Below are 18,793 nucleotides of genomic sequence, written 5' to 3'. Positions count from 1 at the left end.
CCAACTTTGATAATAGTGCTGTGGTTTTGTAAGAAAATGCCCTTGCTCTCAGGAAGTAAATACACTGAAGCATTTCGGGGTAAAGGGGAATCATGTCTGCAATTTACTGTCAAATGGTGCAGGAAAAAATAAAAGGATAAAGCAGATATGGGGAAATGTTCATGTTTGGAAGATCTGGAGGAAGGGTATCAGGGAATTCTTGCAACTTTTCTATGAGTAGGAAATTACACGATAATAACAAGTTATACAAAGAAAAAAGGCAGCAGCAGTCGGGGGCTCTCTGTCTCCCCTTATTCTTTTCTGTCCCCCTGCTGAGAATCCGTTGGTGGTGTGAAGCCGGTGTGTCCCCCTCGCCATCCCTCTCCTCCCCTCCCCTCCCCTCCCCTCTCCCCCTCCTCGATTTCCCCCTCCCTCTCCTCGTCTTTCTACCTCCTCCCCTCCTCAGCTCCTCCTCCTCCTCTTCTCCACCTCCTCCATTTCCCCCTCCCTCTCCTCCCTTCTCCTCGTCCACGTCCTCGTCCTCCCCCTCCCCCTCCCTTCCCCCGCCCTCTCCTCCCCTCCCTTCCCTCTCCCCCTCCTCCCCTCCTTCCCCCCTTCTCCTCCCCTCCTTTCCTCCTCCCCCTCCTCCCCTCCCTTCCCCCTCCCTCTCCCTCCTCCACTCCCTCTCCCCCCTCCTTCCTTCCCTTTACCCCCTCCGCCCCTCTTCCTCCCCAGAGCTCTCGACCCGCGGGCCCAGCACAGGCGCAGCCACTACTGGCCCAGCGGCACCAGCTTTATTTGCACGAGCGCCCCCACCCCCGCAGCCTCCCCGCCGGCCGGCGGCTACACGATGGCGAACTGGCAGATATAGGGCAGCTTGTCGCGGCAGCGCTTGTCGAACCACTTGCCGTTGGCCGCGCCGGCCAGGGCGGCGCAGTTCTCGGCCTTGCCGCCGTCGGGCTGCGCCGTGATCTCGGTCTCCCAGTTCTTGTAGGCGATGTGGCCGCCGGTCATGTCCACCCAGACGCCCTCCGCTGCCATGTCGTTGAGGCCCAGCCAGATCTCGGCCTCGGCGCCCACGCTCTGGCGCAGGTACTCGTACAGGGCGTCGTTCTCGGAGCCCGTCTGCGGGGTGCCCAGCGTGCCCCCGCGCGAGATGCAGTCCTCGCTCGCCTCGTGGAAGGTCTTGGCCTGGGTGGAGGCCAGAAAGCACTTCCTGTGCACCTTGATGCCCTTCAGGCAGACTGCGAGGGGAGAGAGAACGGCCGTCACCCAAGGTCTCCAGGGTCCCCAGTCCAAGGCCACCCTCCAGGGCGAGGCCCACCCTCTTGCAGTCCCCGCCAGCCTGCCCAGTTGTCGCTGGCCCTGGACAGCCAGCTCCCCAGGCTGATGGATACGGATGCAGAGCCCAGATCCGCCTGCCAGAGGTCCTGAGGCTAGCTAGCCCCTCAGTGGCAGACAGCCCCTAGCTCAAGGTCACCGCCCTTCCCTGGGCGCCGCATCCGGTGCCAAGGGGATGTGGAAGTGTAGAGACAGGGTCAGCTCTGCCCAAGGTAGGGGAATTCTGAGGAGCCCTGTCAGCGTGGGAGGCTGTGAACCCCCAGGGAATCGGCAGACATGATGGGGGGAGGGGCGCGACTGCCATATGCCCGGGATTCTGTGCCAGGAAGTCCCCACCTCATCACCTCACCTGGGGGGGCTAGTGGCATCTGGGTTATATGGACTTTGCCCGAGCACAAAGCTTAGACATGGGAGAGACCTTAGAGCTCACCCTGCAATCTACCCCTATGCTTTCTGCTCTACGGATGAGGAGACTGTTACCCAGAACGACACAGTGCTTCTAAACTTTCCCTTTGGGGCAGATACTGCTGGTGGACCCAACCAACATCCGTTCCCAATCCCCTTCTCCCTTGTCTGCCACCACTACAGAGCCTAGAAAAGCTTCATTCTTGCATCGAAGCTCCAGGTGGTCATATGATAGAGCTCTGATCAATAAGGTGGGAATGGAAGACCTTCACTCTCCTGATAAATGGCTGGGCCACCTTTTCTTCTCCGTCTTGCCTTGAATGCAGTCATGATGCCTGGAGCTGGAGCAGCCATCTTGGGACCATGAGGCAAAGCTTCTGAACAAAAACAGCTACCCACTTTCAGACTCGCTTTTTGTGTAAGCTACTGTTGGGTGTTCTATTCCCTTGAAGCCAAAACATGGTAGATACTTCCCTTCTAGAGCCCCTTCACCCTACCTGCTATGTTAAGCAGGTTGTACAAAATCATGTATTTGTCCTCCCTTCAACAAAACTTTCCTGAGTGTTGACATGTGGCAGGCACTACGCTGGGCAAGGTGGTGGAAGAGACAAGGCAATCAAACATGGTCCCTGTGTTCCTGGGGCTTATTATCTAGCAGGGGAGGCAGACATAAATCAACAGATGAATAGATAATTACAAACTGCCATAAATATGATAAAGGAAAGAACATCATTTTGTGAGAGTTTTAACTGAGGAGCCTGATTGAGATGAGGGATTAGGGAGTCCTGAGATAGTGATGCTAGAGGTGCATACTAGGTGGATCTTACAGGAGCAATTCAGGCTGCCAGAACAGCAGGTACAAAGGCCCTGTGGTGGGAAGGACAGAGTGTGGCACTTTAGAGGGACAGAAGGATGGCCAGTGGCCATGCTGAAAGGAAAGACCTAGGTGGGAGAAAGCGGGTGCAAACTGCCCAGTGAGAAGCATCTGGAGGTCTCTGAGGAGGCACAAGGGGAGCAGAGGGCCCCAGGCTTGGGACACGCTGTCAGAGAAGCATGAGGTGAGAGGGTGGCTGTGAGAACAGCGAGATTTGTAGATTGCCCAAGAAGGGGCCCAGCGATTCCCAGGTCATAACTGGAGAGGCAGCAAAGCAGAGCTAAGAACAAGACTCTGCTCCTTCCGGCTGTGAGCAAGGCGCTCCGAGTCTCGGTGGGAAATGGAGGAGCGGTGGTAGTAATAAGCCCACTGTGTGGGTTTTCTGCGAACGATCAGTTAACGTAGGCAGAGCACTTGGAGCAGTGCCAGGCCCGCAGGACACGCACGTGTGATCGGCTACTGTTCGTCCGTATTCTCTGTGCTCCCCAGGGCATGGGCACAAAGGAGTAGGTGAGCCTGAGACACGGTGAAAGGAGCACGGTGGAGAGAGAGAGAGATTCGGTGGCCCAGGAGGACACCTGACCTTGCCCCCAGGCTCTGCGGCCGTGTGACTGCGGCCGTCCGTCCTTGGTTGCCTGATGACCCGCCTTTCCTCACACCCAGCATGCCCCGGGCAGGCCGCTCCCATTCAGATCATCATCCGTGCTAACCAACCAGGTGAGCGTGGGAAGGAAGAGGACCTCTCTGTGCCTCGGTTTCCCCCATTTAAAATGGGTAGAATAAACCCTGCCGTGGCATAATTAGGATGATTAAGAGTGACAACATGAGCAAATGGGCCGATGCACAGGGGAGTGAAGCTAGCGTGCCCCTTAGGACTATGGGGGCTGGCCGAGGGGAGGGTCCTCTGGGAGCTCATTAGGAACGCCGCTGCCCCTGCTCCACGCAGTGCTCCTGGGGCCCCGCTCCCGGTGGGCGGTCATGCATTCTTGTGGGAGAGTTTTTGTCCTTTGAGAAGATTCCCCTGTGCACACATGTCAGGGGATCTGTCCGAGAGGATGCGGGCCAAGGCGGGGCTCCCTGCACCTGGCGTCTTGGCCTACAGGGCTGGCCCGGCAGCTGGGCCTGGGTCCTGGCTGGAGACTGGGCTGGTGCTGCCTGCCGGCTGCCCTGGCCTGAGCCCGTCTCTGGTGCACTTCGCCCCAGCGGCTGCCACCTGCACTCACCCGTCTGCAGGGCCTGCTGCTCCTTCAGCAGCGCCACCTCCTGGGCCAGGTTATCCAGCTGGTTTTTGAGCTCCTCAAACATCCTTACAGTCACAGCATCTAGGATGGAGACATCACAGACACGTGAAGAAGGCCATAAGGGATGGGGGCAGGGCAAGGGCGGAGTGGGCTAAGCCCTCACTCTATCAACCCCAAGGGGGCAAGGGAAAGGACGCCCTTAGACCGCAATATCTCGAACTACTTTCTCTCTGTCCCTACTGACGGTAGTCTGAGGAATTGCTTGGGCTTCTCCAGCTGCTGGGAAACCCATCTATCACTAGTTCCGACTCACGCGAGACCTGTGCATTTGTTGAGGAGTGTGGCTGGGGGTCGGATGGGGTTGGGACTGGCAGGGGTCGGGGAGGGGGTGCACCCCCAACCACTCTCCCAGCTCCAGAGGAGAGCAAAGCAGAGAAAGCAGAGCCAGATGCTCTTAAGACCTGCCAAGTTCGCTTCCCTAGGCTGGATCCCAGGGACACGGGCCAGCGGGGCCTGCGCGCCAGCCCGGGGCTGAGCCTGGCGGCACAGGCACGCACGTGCATGGGCTCTGAGGTCACAAGGATGGGAGTAACCTGGGGCGGGTTGCTCAGCCTCGCTGAAGTCGGTTTCCTCATCTGTGAAATGGGATGATAACAGCCCCACCTCGGAGGACTCTGAAGAAGACAGCGGCTAAGAGAGAGAAGCCTGCGAACAGCGCCTGGGGCACAATCGACCCCGTGACCTGTGTAAGGCCATCTCTTCTCGAGCCCCACTTCACGGACAGGAAACCTGAGCCAGGATGAAGCAACTGGCCAGCAGGGGGCAGGGCTGGCCCGAACCCAGGCGCACAGGGCTCCAGGTTTGATTCTCCCCACCCTTGTGACCGCAGAAGAGCGGAGCCCTAACCTGAGCCATCCTCAACACAGAGGCCTGTTGGGAGCTGGTTAGGCGGGAGCCATCAGGGGAAGGTGGGGAGGATCTCTCTCTCTCTGTGGGTGGACCCCAGTCTTACTGAAATCCCCGGGGCTTCAGAAAACGCTGTGTGGCTTGGGGTAGAGAGCGGGAAAGCGAGTCCACGGTCCATTTAGCTGTGCCTGCATAAAGTCCAAGGTCATAAGCAATGAGGTCAGAGCCTTTGTCCACCTGTGAGGCGCTTTTGCAGAGGAATCCCAGGAAACAAATGCAAACAAGAAACATACTTGTATATGCAGAAATTAGTGATGTAATTTATCAAATATGAGGAAAATAACACCCAGATGAGCAAGGCCAAAAAAAAAAAAAAAAAAGGAGGGTTTAGGGCTGGCAAACTAGCCTAGCAGGGTTATGTATGCCTCGTGCTGGGCCTCTGTCCTGGCAAGTTCAGGGCAGCTCTGTACCAGTCACATGATGTACCAGCAAAGGGTGCCAGGTGAGGTTGTGCAAGTTGCATACTCTACAAAGGCACTCAGCTGAGGGGACTAGTGGGGGCTCACGTCTAGTCCCTAAGCCTTGCCCTGGCTATGCTGGGTCAGATCAGAGAAAAGGGTGCCTTTCTACAATTTGGCAGCTCAGAGGGGTACCTTTGTAATTTGCACTGAGGTGCCCATGTGTGCAAGGGGTCCTCCGGGGACTGGTCAAGGAGGAAGGCACCAACAGTGCTCCACCCGAGGAAGGTGTAGGAGTAGGGAACGTCTACAGCTCTGGGCAAGGAGTCAGGAGGCCCTGTGCTACCCTTCTCTGTCTCTGAACTGCAGATTCCTGGTGCGTGTTATTGGAATGGACACCCTCCAGGTACCCTAGTCCCCGTTCTGAGGGCCTCTGACCCCCTGTGCGGCCATGCTGCCCACCTGAGCTTCCCTGCCAGGTGTGGCCACATGGCCACTAGCACCCCAGCCACCTGAGCCTTCCCCGCATGCCTCACCTCCAGCTGACCCCCCTACAGCCAGCTGGGGATACACCCCCCACCAGGAGCAGATGTACTCCCAGAAGCACCCAGGGCTCTCCCCTGACCCTGCAGGCCAGGGTGGGGGCTTGGCACGCAAGCTGTCGTCTCTTCCCTTTGCCAGCCTCACCTATCTGTTCACCACCCCCCGCCCCCACCCCAGGGACCATGTAGCCCCTCCTCTGGACTCCCTCCCCCACTTTTGTGCACTGGATTTTTCCTGGGGTTCTCAATCCTGGTGGCTTCCTGGAATCACTGGAGATTTGGGGAAAAGGCAGATGCTGGCCCACCCTCTGACCCCCAGATCCAGAATTTCCAGCAGTGGGGCCCAGGCTCCTGGATTGTAAGGTATTCCCCAGCGGGTGCCGGTGCCCAAGTGAGAACCACCGAGGTTCCTTGGCCGATTTGCACCTCACGAGCAGTGGTGCTCACAGCAGTGGTGACCCCTTGCTGGGATGCTCAACGCATCTATTGGCCCCTCCGTGGAGAAGCGCTCTGGAAGCATTTGTTGTGGATGTGGACAGCAGGTGGAAGGAAGAAACACCAGGTGAGTCGAGAACTCTGAAGCTGGTTCCTGGGAGAGGCCAGGGCTGGACAGAACGCCCCACCCATGTCGTCAGCTGTTGGCCTCCGGGGTCCGGGGCCTCCAGGGGCCACCTCCATGGAGACCCCCTGGGGCTGGGTTCAAGTGTGACAGCCAGAGAGGGCCAGGTCATCATCTGGTCTGGCCTTCTCCTTTTTCACATGATTTAATATGTGATTTGCATGATTAAATAAATAAATACTAAATCTCTGGTAGTTGAGACATTAGCAACTATTTTCCACATTTAAAAATTCTATAATTTGTCTTTGGAGCTGTGTCTCCTTTACTGAGAACATCACTAGGTTGTAATTTTAGCTAAAGCTCGTCAACACAATCGTGCGTGGTATCGAGTCTTCTCTTTTTCATGAAAATTTTGCAGAACGTAATATCTGCATATAACTTTTTAGAAACCCAAACAGTTTGAAACATTACAGTCTCCTTTCCGACTGACATTGCCTTCAGCTCCCCAGTTTTTCTTCCCAGAAGTAATTGCTATCACTAACTCTTGTGGATCCTTCTAGAAAAATCCTCTGCATGTAAAAGGATTTGTGTGTATTTGTATATAAACCCACTTTTCAAGATAAATATTGGCATGGTATCCATTCCCTTCTGAACTTTCTGTTGTTAACTTTATAAAACTGAACCTTGGAGGTCGGTATCTCTGTCACCCGCACATGTGCTCTGTTCTCTCTCACAGCCCTGGGGGCCTCCACTGTCCCGAGGTGCCTTTCCACATTCCACTAGTCCCTGGCCAACGGGCAGCTGTCTGTGTACAGAGGAGGCTCACAGAGCGGCCTGAGGACAGCCCACGCCCCCTCGCCTTGCCTCTTCCAGGCTCTTGGCTCTGGCTGCCCCTTTCTCTGCCTAAATCCACATTCTCATCCCCTGGAACTCTCTCTCGGAGCCTCGGAGCCCTGTGGGGGTGACAGCCCCGTTCATTGCCATGGCATTTCGCTAATGTTGTCTCAACACAGCCTGGGGTGACCTCACCAGAGGCTGGGCTCCAAGGGCAGGCCCTGCAGCAGCCAAGGCAGCCCAAGGACACCCCAAACCCAGAGGCAACAGAGGGAACGCAAACCTGCTTCTGGCGTCCTAGTTTCAGTTCCCACATTTTTGTTTTCTCAAGGCTGCGTGATACGCTCTCACACAGAGAATTCACTCGGTCCCTTTTTCCCCTGTGCAGTAAGTATTATTGTAGGTGTCAGCCGTTGGGCTTTGTGGCATTAAATCCTAATCAGACGCCTTTTGGCAAATGCCACTATCCCCGTTGTACAGTGGAGTAACCCCAGGTTTGGAGATTACGAAGCAGAGCCCCTTGGCACTGCCAAACCCAAGATTTGATTTCTTTAACATATTTGGGGGGGGGGGGTTGGAGATGGGCGGAGTGGGCGTCGGTTTAGATGATCTGAAAGGTTCTTTCCCATTCTGAGAGTCAGTGATCCTTAACAATTCTGACAACTGCCCCCGATACTGGAGAATTCTCCGAGGCTCCAGGGGTATTTCAAGAAAGTTCCCTGGATTTATCAAGAAGGAAAATGAAAGGAAGGAGCATAAAAAGTAGTAAGGGACGGGGTGACCAGCTCCCTGGAAGGTGGGGAGGAGCCCTGTTCCCCTCCTTACCTTTCTTGACATTTGCAGCCTTCTTGACCTTGGGGGTTGGCTCCTCAGTGGTGACCTGGGTCAGGAGCGAGGAGAGGCAGAGGAGCAGGTAGGCCCCCCAGAGCTCCATGTTGCTGCACTGGCTGGGGCTGCTGCTGCTGCCTGCTTTGGCCTGGGTCAGAGAGCAGTGGCGGCCGCGGCCCGGCCTGCACGTCTTAAGGCAGCGGCCACCGGGACCTCTGTCCAGGAAACCCTCCCAGACGTGGGGGCGGGTGTGCCAAAAAAAAGAAAAAGGAAAAGGAAAAAAAAGCTGCAAAGGAGGAAGGCCTGGGAGAGCCTCGCTGCCCGGGGAACACCCACCCAGTGTCCTGGCCCTGCCTCCTAAAGCAGAATGACTGTGTTCTAGAATTCTGAAAAATACACGGGAGTTGTCGGAGCGCACGCCGGTCGAGCAGTCACGTTGGGCAGGTGCAGGGGCGTGCCCTTCCCGGGCATTAGGTCGTGGAGGCCTCACACCAGCAACGGGAGGGAAGTGCCATCACCTCCCCATTTTACATTTGAGGAAACTGAGGCTCGGGGACTGGCCCCAGCTACCCAGGGGCAGCACTGGTATTTGAACCCAAGTGGGGCGACTCCAAAACGGGCACACTCCGAGGTCACTCTACAGCGTGACCTGGGGCTCACTGCCTGATTGCGTGGAATGTCTGTTATGCTGATTCTGTGGTTCCGTCTTTATACACCTGGTGCTTCTTTGGGTAAAAATACCAGGGAACCTCACCTTGCTTCATGTTTCTGTTTCTCCACCATCCTATCCTGAAGCAGAGGTGACCACAGTGGGAGGGGGGAAGCCACGGTACACCAGAGTGCAATGAAAGGCGGAGCAGGAAGAAAAAGACCATCCTGGCCCAGCAGGGTGGAGGGGGGCATCCCCGGGGGGTGCAGAGGCCCTGCATAGAGCGTTGGGGTACGAGCAAGGAGCGGAGATCCCGCATGGGAGGTGGGGGGTGGTGGCTGGAATAAGAGGTAGCTTACATCCAGGGGACCACCCTACAAATAAGCAAATCTGTTACAGACCGTGGGAGCCAGGTTTCTCATCATCAGAGAAGGGAGGGACAAATACGGAGAGAGAGAAAACTAGAATGAACCCTATGGTGGAAGATAACAATTAGAGCCATCGCTGTGCGATCGTGGCCATAAAGACGAACCAGTGCCTTTACATGGAAATGTGCACATCTGTTCCCCAGCTGTCACTGAGAGGGCTGTGGAGCAGGAACGCCTCCAAGGCCCCCCAGCACCCCTAAGCCTCCAAGGACTGGCTTCTCAACCCACCTTCCCACGAAAAGGAACCAGAGCACCTGGATGAGAGGCCTGCTTCCAGGGCCGGGGCAGGGAAAGTCGCAAATGTAACAAGTTGTTTTGCCAGAAAGCAGGCAGGTGCTCAAGGGATGATGGGGACATGCCCGCAGCACCCAGAGCCGGCCTGGGGGAGCTCCCAGGGACCGGCGGTCAGCAGCGTCGCGGTAGCAACCACGAGAGAGGAAACCCAGAGCGCGCACAGATGTAAGGGGATGAGCTGATAATCGGACGAGGAACAGGATATTTTCATAGATGCAGGTCACTTGTCCGCAAAACACTTTTTCCTTTCAAAGAGAGTAACCTCTAGGGGAAGAAGCCTGGCAGATGCTACTTCCTCAAGTGCCCCAGGTAAGCATCCCGGATCGCGGGGCAGGTGGGAAGCCTGCAGCCCCTGAGCTCCTGATGGGAACGTATCACCACGTCCATCCGTCCATCTGTCCATCCGTCCATGAGATTCCTGCTGAAGAAACATCGCGCAACCCGGCTGAGCAGCTGACGCCTTACTCACAAATGCTTCGGGGGACCAGTGCTGTTGACACGGGAATTGCCAATTTTCCGTGAGCGTAAGACTGTTCACAAAGAAAATACAGTACTCTGTAACTTGGGCTTTTCTTCCAGGGAGCCTGCCGTTGAGCCCGCTGTCGGATTTAGGGAGGGATCTGTCTGCACCCTGGCTGGGCTGGCCCAGGGCGCTGTGGTCGCCAAGGGCAGGAGCAAGCATCCAGCCCTTTAGTGCCCATGGGCTCCACGTCTCCCATTCTCAGAGTGGGAGAGGGTGTTACAGGGGCCGCTGAGCCCCGGGGGAGACAGTCTGGGGCCGAAGAACGCACACACGAACAGGGAGCCTGGCTTCCTGAGCTCTGGGTGGGGAGCACATGGCAAGAAAAAACGTGCTGTTCTTTTTTCTTTTACTAACTCCTTTGCTTTCCCGGTTTTCCTACCTTGGCTCTTGGGCGGCAGGGACATGGAAGGAGTTTGTTCGACGATGCGGCTGCGAAAGGTACCACGTACTCCATACGCCTGATTGCAGAGGCCCTGCCCTACGCATACCGGGGAGGGGGCCCCAGGAAGGCTCTGCTGTGGCCTTTCTGCTCCAGGTCTTGTCACGCAGGAGCCACACAGGAGCCATGACGCGCCAGGACACGCCTGGACCTGTTAGCCTCCCCATCAGTCCCTCATTCACTGCGCAGGGTGCCTGGGCCCTGCGGGGTCAACGTGAGGGGCCCACTGTGCCATCGGGGCACCTAATGCGGTGAGGCAGGGGCGGGAAGGGCCACAGAGGGGTGGCCACCGAGAGGAGGGGAGGGGAGGGAAGAAGGAATGTGCCCAGTACTCCTGGCGGAGAGCACACCGCACATTCTCGATCCTGAACACGAATGGGGGTGGAGGAGGGAAAGAAAGCGAGCTAGAGAGGTAGACAGGGCCGATCTCAAAGTCTGCTCAGGCCACCTTAGAACGCTCCGGACACAGAAGGAACCAAGCTGGGAGGGCTGCGACCAGACCCCACTGTGGAGAGAATGCTTTGCCAGCTGAGCGGGGCTGGACTGGGGGGGCCCGGGGAGGTACCAGCGACACATGAAGCCTAAGCCCCCAAGTAAGGTGGGATCACACCTTCACTGGGGGAGTGTGACTCTTTCCTACTTAACCTGGCAAATGACCTCTCTGTTCTCCACGAAGGCGGCTTTCGTAGAGCTTTCTAGAAAGTAGTGAGCAGTGTGTGGTTTTCTCACCCTGCAGCTTCTCACAGGTGGGTGTGCATGTGTGCACGTGCGTGTGTGCACGTGTGTGTGCATACGTGTGCATGCACTCCACAGAGCTCCTCTACAAGCAACTGGGAGGAGATACACCGACAGCCCTGAGAGAAGACAAGTTCAACACACACTTTAAACTTGCACCCCTCACCACACCCTCAGGATGATGTTTTAAAAGGGAGTCCTGTCTTGTGAGGAGCATTTGCCCTGCATCATATTTCTGTGAGTTCAAAGTACACTTTCATTAAAGGTGAACATTTAAAATATATCACTATTTTGGGGGGCGCCTCAGTCGGTTGGGTGTCCGACTCCTGGTTTCGGCTCAGGTCATGATTTCAGGGTCCTGAGATCGAGCTCCCTGTTGAACTGGGCTCTGTGCTCAGTGGGGAATCTGCTCGAGATTCTCTCTCTCTCTCTTTCTCTCTGCCCCTTTCCCCCGCTCATGTTCTCCCTCTTTATCTCTCTCTCTCAAATAAATAAATAAATCTTTAAGTCTCTAAAATATATCACCATTTTTGTGACCCTACTTTGGCCTTTTTTAATGGCTTTGATAGGCCTCAAAGAATGCGTGTGGCCCACTGACTCCTGGCCTCGGAGTTAAAAAGCAGGTCAGAAGCTGCAGTTGGGTGGAACCCCCCATCAACGTGGGCTGCTCCTTTCCCTTGACCCTCTCCGCCCTCCCCCTGTGCTTGCTTCAACCCTTCCAGGAACGAGGGGGTCACTCTAAGCAGCTGGCTCCATCGTGAGTCTCGGCCTGTGGCCAAGTTCCCTGGCAGCGAGGCAGGGGGGCAAGCCGGGAAGGGGGCAAGTCTGAAATTGGCCATCGTGGTCCCCCTCTGTGTTCCTTTCTCCTTTCTCTCCCATGTTGCTCTACAATACGGTTCCTGGACATTTTTTTGACCTTCTGCAAAATCAGCGTTAGGTGGAAGTCTGCTTGTGACAGTCCTCACTGTGGTGCAGCTCCCAGAAGGAAACGTGTTCTCGAATGGTCAGACTGCTCACCATTCAGAGATGCAGATTCGTGGGTTCTCTGTAGCCACCATGCCCATGCTGAGCTCACAGCCATGAAACATCCGGCTCCCCTTTATCTGCCACCCACTGTCCCTGGCCAGGTGGGGACCGCCATTGTGGACACCTGCAACACGCTAGCTCACAGCCCTCGTGGCGTGTACGGATTTCCTGCTCCCGGAATGAAAGCTCCCCTCTGCGGGCCCTGTCCACGAGGCCTCAGGCAGCCGGAACAGCAGCAAGCCCGGGGCGGTTCCAGGAATGCGGTGCTGATACTCACTAGTGACCGCCCCACCCTCCTCCCGGGACACGTCCCTGCACGAACACATCGCCCTCAAGGGCCAGTCTTTTTGAGCCGATTTTCCTGCACAAAGAATGACATGGATAACAAAGCCCAGAGGCAGAAAAATCAGAAGAGAGCTCTAAAAGGCACATTTCAGTTTCTAAGCAAGTTTCGGTTTTTTCTCTCTCCAAAGCTGTTGGAAGTCTGAGTTATATAAAACCAGCTCTGGCCACCCCACCCATGTCAGCCCAAACAACATGCAGACTTCTGGCCCGACGTGGAGCCATTCCCCACCCCGTCCCCTCGCCCCGCACAGCTGTTTCCGTTTAGTTCTGCTGGTCCTGTGTCAACAAGAACGTGGCCCGCCTATGGAGGCAGAGAACTTTCCACTCTCTCCTCAAAGGTAAGAGTGTCCAGGGTGCACAGCTCCAAAAATATGGCAAAGGCAATTAGGCCTTAGTCAAAGACAAAGACAAATGGCCCATAACCTTGGCCTCGGTGACTCTCATTAGGAAAGTCATTCGTTCCTTTGCAAAGCTCGTTGGCCTGGTGCTGTCATTCAATCAACAAGTATTGCTTCTGTCCTTGTGTGCCAGGCCCTGGGACACACGATGCTGGGAGAGGCAAGATCCCACCGAGCCAAGTTCTCGGCTCTCATGGGGCCCCCATTCCCTGGTTGTTCTGTCCCTGAAGGTCAGCAGTGTCCCCGTGGAGAGAAAACTGGAGTCCTGGGTTTCCAGTCCAGCTCAGAGACCTGGCACTTGCATCCTTTGGGGCAAATTATTCAAGACACGGATTCCTTGTCCATAAAATGGGGCAGTATCTCGACCCTGCCTACACAATGGGATCCTTCCAAGGAACACATGGAGACCTATGTGTGAGGCAGCTGGGCAACGTGCAAAAGTGTGGGAGGAGGGGGAGGACCACTCTGAGAAGCCACAGGGCCTTCAGGACTCATGGCCTCCATCTGCCCCTTTATTCCCTCTACTCCAGAGGCAAGACATTACCTGATGTGTAAATTTGTGAAGGACAAACTAGGCATTCTCATCCCAGTTTTGCACTTACCTGAGTCTTCAGCTATAATAGGTCACACAAGAAGAAAGAGAAAACCCCATTAGCTCTATAGGATACTACAGATTTCAATCTACCTTACTAGAACTCCCTGCCTCCCCAGATAGCCCAAGAATTCAACAACTGTAAACCCAGCTGTGCCATTAGGGATCCTGAACTTTCCAAATCATCACCCTAGCCCTGCACAATCTTGCCGGACGTTTGGCTGGTTTCCCTTTTGCCCCCATAGGATCCTTCTGGGTGCACCAAATCTGATCCTCAGCCCATGGCCAGAATTGGCAAATGGCCCCAGGGAAGAAAATGGCTGGTGACAACGACCTGCTGGCTTCTGATGATCTCACCCTTCTGTGGGATTTTTCAAAGAACCAGCTTTTGGTTTCATTGATTTTCTCTATTGATTTCCTGTTTTCAATTTCATTGCTTTCTGCTCTCATTCTTATCATTTCTCTTCTTCTGCTTATTTTGGGTTTAATTTGCTTTTCTTTTTCTAGTTTCCTAAGGTGGAAGCTTCGCAGACTGATTTTAGATCTTTCTTCTTTTCTAATATACACATTCAATTGCTATAACTTTCCCTCTGGGCACTGCTTTAGCTGCATCCCACAAATTTTGATAAGTTGTGCTTTCATCTTCATTTAGTTCAAAGTATTTTTTAATTTCACTTGAGACATCTGCTTTGGCCCAGGTGTTACTTAGAAGTGTGTTGTTTAATCTCTACGTATTTGGGGATTTCCCAGCTATCTTTCTGTAATTGATTTCTAATTTAATTCTGTTGTGGTCTGAGAGCAGTTCATTGTGATTTCCACTCTTTTAAATTTGTTAAGGTGTGTTTTGTGGCCCAGAATGTGGTCTATCTTGGTGAATGTTCCATGTGAGCTTGAGAAAAATGTGTATCCAGCTGATGAAGTAGTCTATAATCATCCATAGTACTCATTCAACTGATAGATTTGTGGTTTGGTGTCTGACATTAATTTGGGAAAAATTTTCAGTAATTATTGTCTCAAACATGTCTACTGTTCCTTTCTCACTTTTTCTGGAATTTCCACCATGCATACGTTACACCTTTTATCATTGTCTCACAGTCCTTGCATAGTCTGTTCTGTTTCTCAGTCTTTGTTCTCTTCGCTTTTCATTTTGGGAGGTTTCTATTGATACATCCACAAGCTCAGAGATTCTCTCCTCTGCCATGTGCAGTCCACTGATAAGCCCGTAGGCGTTCATTTCTGTTACAGTGTTTTTCTCCCTAGCAATTCTTTTTGGTTCTTCTGTAGGATTTCCATCTCTATGCTTACATTTCCCATCTGTTCCTGCAGGCTGTCCACTTTATCCATTACAGCCCTTACATATTAATCATAGTTGTTTTAAATTCCCAGTCTGTTAATTCCAGTATCCCTGCCAGGTCTGGTTTCTGGTGCTTGCTCTTTTTCTCCAAAGTGTGTTTTTTGCTTTTCAGTATGCCTCATATTTGTTATTCATGGCCAGACATGATGCACTGGGTAAAAGGAACTGCTGTAAATAGGCCTTTAGTGGTGTGCTGATGAGGTGTGGGGGCGGGGAAGTGATCTGGGGTAGGGCCAGGTCTGTCTTTTAGTGCACCTGTGCCCCTGGACTGTGAACCTCACACTGCTTCTCAGCTCTCCAACTCTGACTCCCCGCCACCACACACACACCCCGCTAGGTGGGACAGGATGGCTAGAGTGGGCCTGAGTTGGGTATTTCCCTTCCTCTAGGTCAGGTAGGCTCTGGCTAAGTAGTTTCTCTCAAGGGCAGGCCTTGTGAAGAACAGAGTGCTCCGGTGTATTTCAAAATGGTCCCTCCCCTCTTCCTCTCACCACCTGCTAGAAGCAGGAGAGGAGTTTTCTCTGAAATTCACTGTGAGAAGTAGGTTGAGATCCTGGAGATAAAATTCACGTAAGTGTAGGGGCCCTTGTTGACTGGGTCCCCCTGAGTCGTCCATGCTAAGCCTCCAGCAATTTGCCTCTGGGAGTTCAGGTTTCCCCTCCCTGGTTGGGTTCCCAGTAAGTTATGGCTGTGTTTGTTGGTCTCTCCAATTTGGGGAGCAGTGGTTGGCTCTGTGACCTCATTTCTCTTATGGATCTCTAAGAAGAGTTGTTGCTTTTTTTTTAAGATTATTTATTTGAGAGAGATAGAGAGAGAGTACAATCAGGGGGAGCAGTAGAGGCAGAGGGAGCAGGCTCCCCACCAAGCAGGGAGCCCAATATGGGGCACGACCCCAAGACCCCTGGATCATGAACTGAGCCAAAGGCAGACACTTAACCCACTGAGCCACCCAGGCACCCCAAGAGTTGTTGCTTTTTCTGTGTTCAGTTCTGGTATCTCCTCCTTTTACTTCAGATGATCACTAGGTCCCAACTTCAGGGGGCTATCCCAGCAGTGAACTGGGAACAACTTGGACCTCCTTACGGGGACGTTAAAGCTCCTTTTCAGCCATGGCCCTGGTCCAATACCCTCCAGGTCCACTCCTACTCCTATTTCCCTGGTACATGCCAAGCCAGGTCTTGTAATCATTTCTATAAGTAATCTATTCCTTCCCACAGCAGAGACTGCAATTCCCAGCTCAGGCTGGGCTGTAACAGGACTCTAGTCATTGGTCTGGAAACAACGTGGGAAGGTGGGGCAGAGGTTGGCAAATATCATCTCCTGAGGCAGTCTCTGCAGGGAAAGCAGTCTGTTTCTCTCAGGAAATGGCTGCTCTCCTTCAGCGAGGGGATGGGGGCTTCTGCCTGCTCAAAGCTTTCAGGGGGAATGCTGGGGACAAAGATCCCATCTTTATCTCAGGTCCGAGTCCTTTTCTTTCCTGACAAAAGCCCTGACTTTGGCAAGGGAAACCAGCCCAGGAGGCAGCTTGTCTCCTTTGGGGCTCTGCCACTCTTGCACAAGCAAATCCGAGGGGTGAATGTCAGCACGTCCTACCCAGTGGCTGCAGATCCATCTCTTTACACTGTACCGTGAAGGCCCTCTGGTTTTTAGAGCACACGTCAAGTTGATAGTTGGCTGATGAACCTTTCATTTTTTTCTTCCAAAGGCTTTTCATCGTTAACAGAAGCCAGTGAACTAAACAACTCTTACAATTACCGCTGACTCCATGCGTCCACGTGGTAGAGCTTCCACAGGACCCAACACTTCCTCTCCTGGACCTCATCCCAACCCACCACAGGCAAGTCTTGGTAACGATGACACCGTAGGATGGCCTAGTTTATCGCTGACTCACCTGATACCACCCACAGGGCCCTCACGGCCATTGGCCAACGACTGCTCCTATGTTCAAAACCCATTTGGAGGGTCTGCTTTTTAAGGCCACTGCTAGTACCAAATGCTTAGTCGGAGTCACTCCCCAGGCAGTCAAAGCCTGAGACGAGGACTCATGTTTGGTAGTTTATCTGGGAGGGGGTCCCACAGAAAACAGAAGGGAAGGACTGGGGAGGGTAAACCAGGAAGGAAAGGCTTGACCACAGTCATGGGCACCACCAGCGTGGTCTGCTGAACGTACCGAACGCCTCTCAGAACTGCCCACCCAAGGATCAGATGGAGCAGCCTTTCCCCGCTGGTTGCTGCCCCCCACCCCAGTGGTTGTGGGTCCCCTCGGGAGGCACTAAGTCTCCAGCGCTTTGGGGCTGCACACCCTTCTAGGCTGAATGGGCTAATATCCTCAATGATGTATTTGCAGGCTTGGATGGACATGATTTGGGAGACCAAGAAATCACAGAAGCGACAGAACCAACTTGAATCTTCTGTAACGTTGCATCCCCTGATGTTTATTTAGTGACCACTAAGGACAGCTCTGCTTCTGCTGGATGAAGCACTGGGTCTCTCCAGGACAATATTTTCCCAAGTCTCCGCCATCAGTTTTCTCTTCCCTTATTCTAAGAGCTGCAGTCATCCCACATTCCCCATAAATGCCTCTCCTGGACAGACCTTGCTCATTGGGGGGTTCCATTTCACGTGTGATGTTCGCTCCTGACAGGTGGGGGTGGCCTGGGAAAGGTGGTGGCAGAGACAGATGCTAACTGATTTCTCGCCTCCGTTTTCACTGTAACTGCTTTGCCAGTCAGCCCCGTTGGGTAGCGGTCATGCGCCCAGCCGGGCAAAGACGCATCTGTCTGATGTCTTTCATCATCAGGACTGAAGCTTCTACATTTGACTCAAACTCTAGCTGCGTCTTGACCACTGTCAATGTCCCATCACGGGCAGTCAGCCAGGAGGAGGGGAGGAGTACCAGGCTCACTGCTGCCTTGTCGAGAGCACCGTCATGGCACCTGGAGGGACAATCACTGGAAAAACATTGTAAAAGCAATGAAAACCCAGGCTGTGTTCTCAAGAGGACAGCAGCTCCGAGTCCAAGTGCGGACAGCTGTTTGTCCCCACAGGGATGGCCCTCGGCCATGCCAGCAGAAGGACAGGACCTCTGGAACCAGGCTTCAACTCGCATTCTGTTCCTTCCATTAGACAATACATTCCTAACTGCTCACCCTATTTGTCTAACTGAAATGCGGAGAGCAAATGCCGTGGCTGAGATATTCGCCCTTCGTGAATCGGCTTCTTCCCCAGGGCTCTTTAAGATTGACTGGGGAGTTTCGGTTTGGAAAAAACTAAAGATTGCTCAACCTCTGAAGAGACTTAATTCCAGCACACTGCGCTGTGAGTAGAATACAGGCTGATGAGGAGTCTTCTGGGGCCATCAAGAATGGCGTTCCCTTCCGTCCCCAGAGTATGAAGGCAGGCTGAGTAATCAAATGACAACACTCCTAAAACAGCCTTCTTGTGCTGATAAAACAAGGAAATCTTACGAAACACAAGGGAGTGACTATAAAATCCAGAGCAATTTCAAAATAAGAGTGATAAGAATGCTTGGCCAAGGACCAAAGCGGCCACTAAGCCCTGGACCCTAGGGAGCTCGGCGTGGATTTCTTGGAGGGCAGGAAGCAAGAAATGGGTTTCCCCAGGACTCAGCAAGGTTCACCAGCCAGGTGGAAGCCATGGCCATGTACCTGAGGCCTGTGCCTCCTTTGTCCTCCCCCAGAAGCACCAAATCCACAAGGAGAATGAACCCTCTGTGTGTGTGTGTGTGTGTGTGTGTGTGTGTGTGTGTTTCTTATTTTGAAAGTTCTACAGGGGAAATTTTCATAAAATACGTATCATAAGCATTTCCTTTAAACCATTTTTCTGGTAGGTCCTTATTCTAGTGTTTTTGTGGTTGTTTTGAACTCCTGCAGCAGGAGAGAAACGAGTCTCCCTGGAAGCAGATCTCTGGATCTGGTTGCCAGTTGCTAGACCAGGGCCAGACTTTCCGGGGGGGGGGGGGGCGGTGTCACTAAATAGCACCTTGGGTTGCTGCTGAAGAACTCTAGCCGTACCAAGCCAGG

General features: G+C 53.8%; 1 protein-coding gene across 1 annotated transcript; it reads right to left on the bottom strand.

Annotated features, from left to right (window-relative positions):
- Nucleotides 1-758: 758 nt before the first annotated feature.
- On the bottom strand, nucleotides 759-18,618 carry CLEC3B (C-type lectin domain family 3 member B). Its single transcript, XM_026500637.4, has 3 exons — nucleotides 7,965-18,618; nucleotides 3,823-3,921; nucleotides 759-1,223 (listed from the first exon to the last, which is right to left on the bottom strand). Exons 1-3 carry the CDS (start codon nucleotides 8,071-8,073, stop codon nucleotides 823-825), a joined length of 609 nt encoding a protein of 202 aa, XP_026356422.1. The 5' UTR covers nucleotides 8,074-18,618; the 3' UTR covers nucleotides 759-822.
- Between the last annotated feature and the right edge of the window lie 175 nt (nucleotides 18,619-18,793).

This window comes from Ursus arctos, unplaced genomic scaffold (genome assembly GCF_023065955.2).
Source record: "Ursus arctos isolate Adak ecotype North America unplaced genomic scaffold, UrsArc2.0 scaffold_14, whole genome shotgun sequence".
NCBI classification, from domain to species: domain Eukaryota; kingdom Metazoa; phylum Chordata; class Mammalia; order Carnivora; family Ursidae; genus Ursus; species Ursus arctos.
The sequence above is the reverse complement of the archived record's forward strand: the minus strand, read 5'-3'. Positions and strand labels throughout refer to the sequence as shown.

What these genes read in the sequence shown, in the direction of transcription:
- CLEC3B (XM_026500637.4), bottom strand. Translation starts at nt 8,073, where the DNA reads ATGGAGCTCTGGGGGGCCTACCTGCTCCTCTGCCTCTCCTCGCTCCTG. An exon ending in GGCTGCAAATGTCAAGAAAG is followed by an intron (nt 3,922 to 7,964) that starts GTAAGGAGGGGA and finishes TCTCCATCCTAG; the next exon opens with ATGCTGTGACTGTAAGGATG. An exon ending in GCAGCAGGCCCTGCAGACGG is followed by an intron (nt 1,224 to 3,822) that starts GTGAGTGCAGGT and finishes CTCCCCTCGCAG; the next exon opens with TCTGCCTGAAGGGCATCAAG.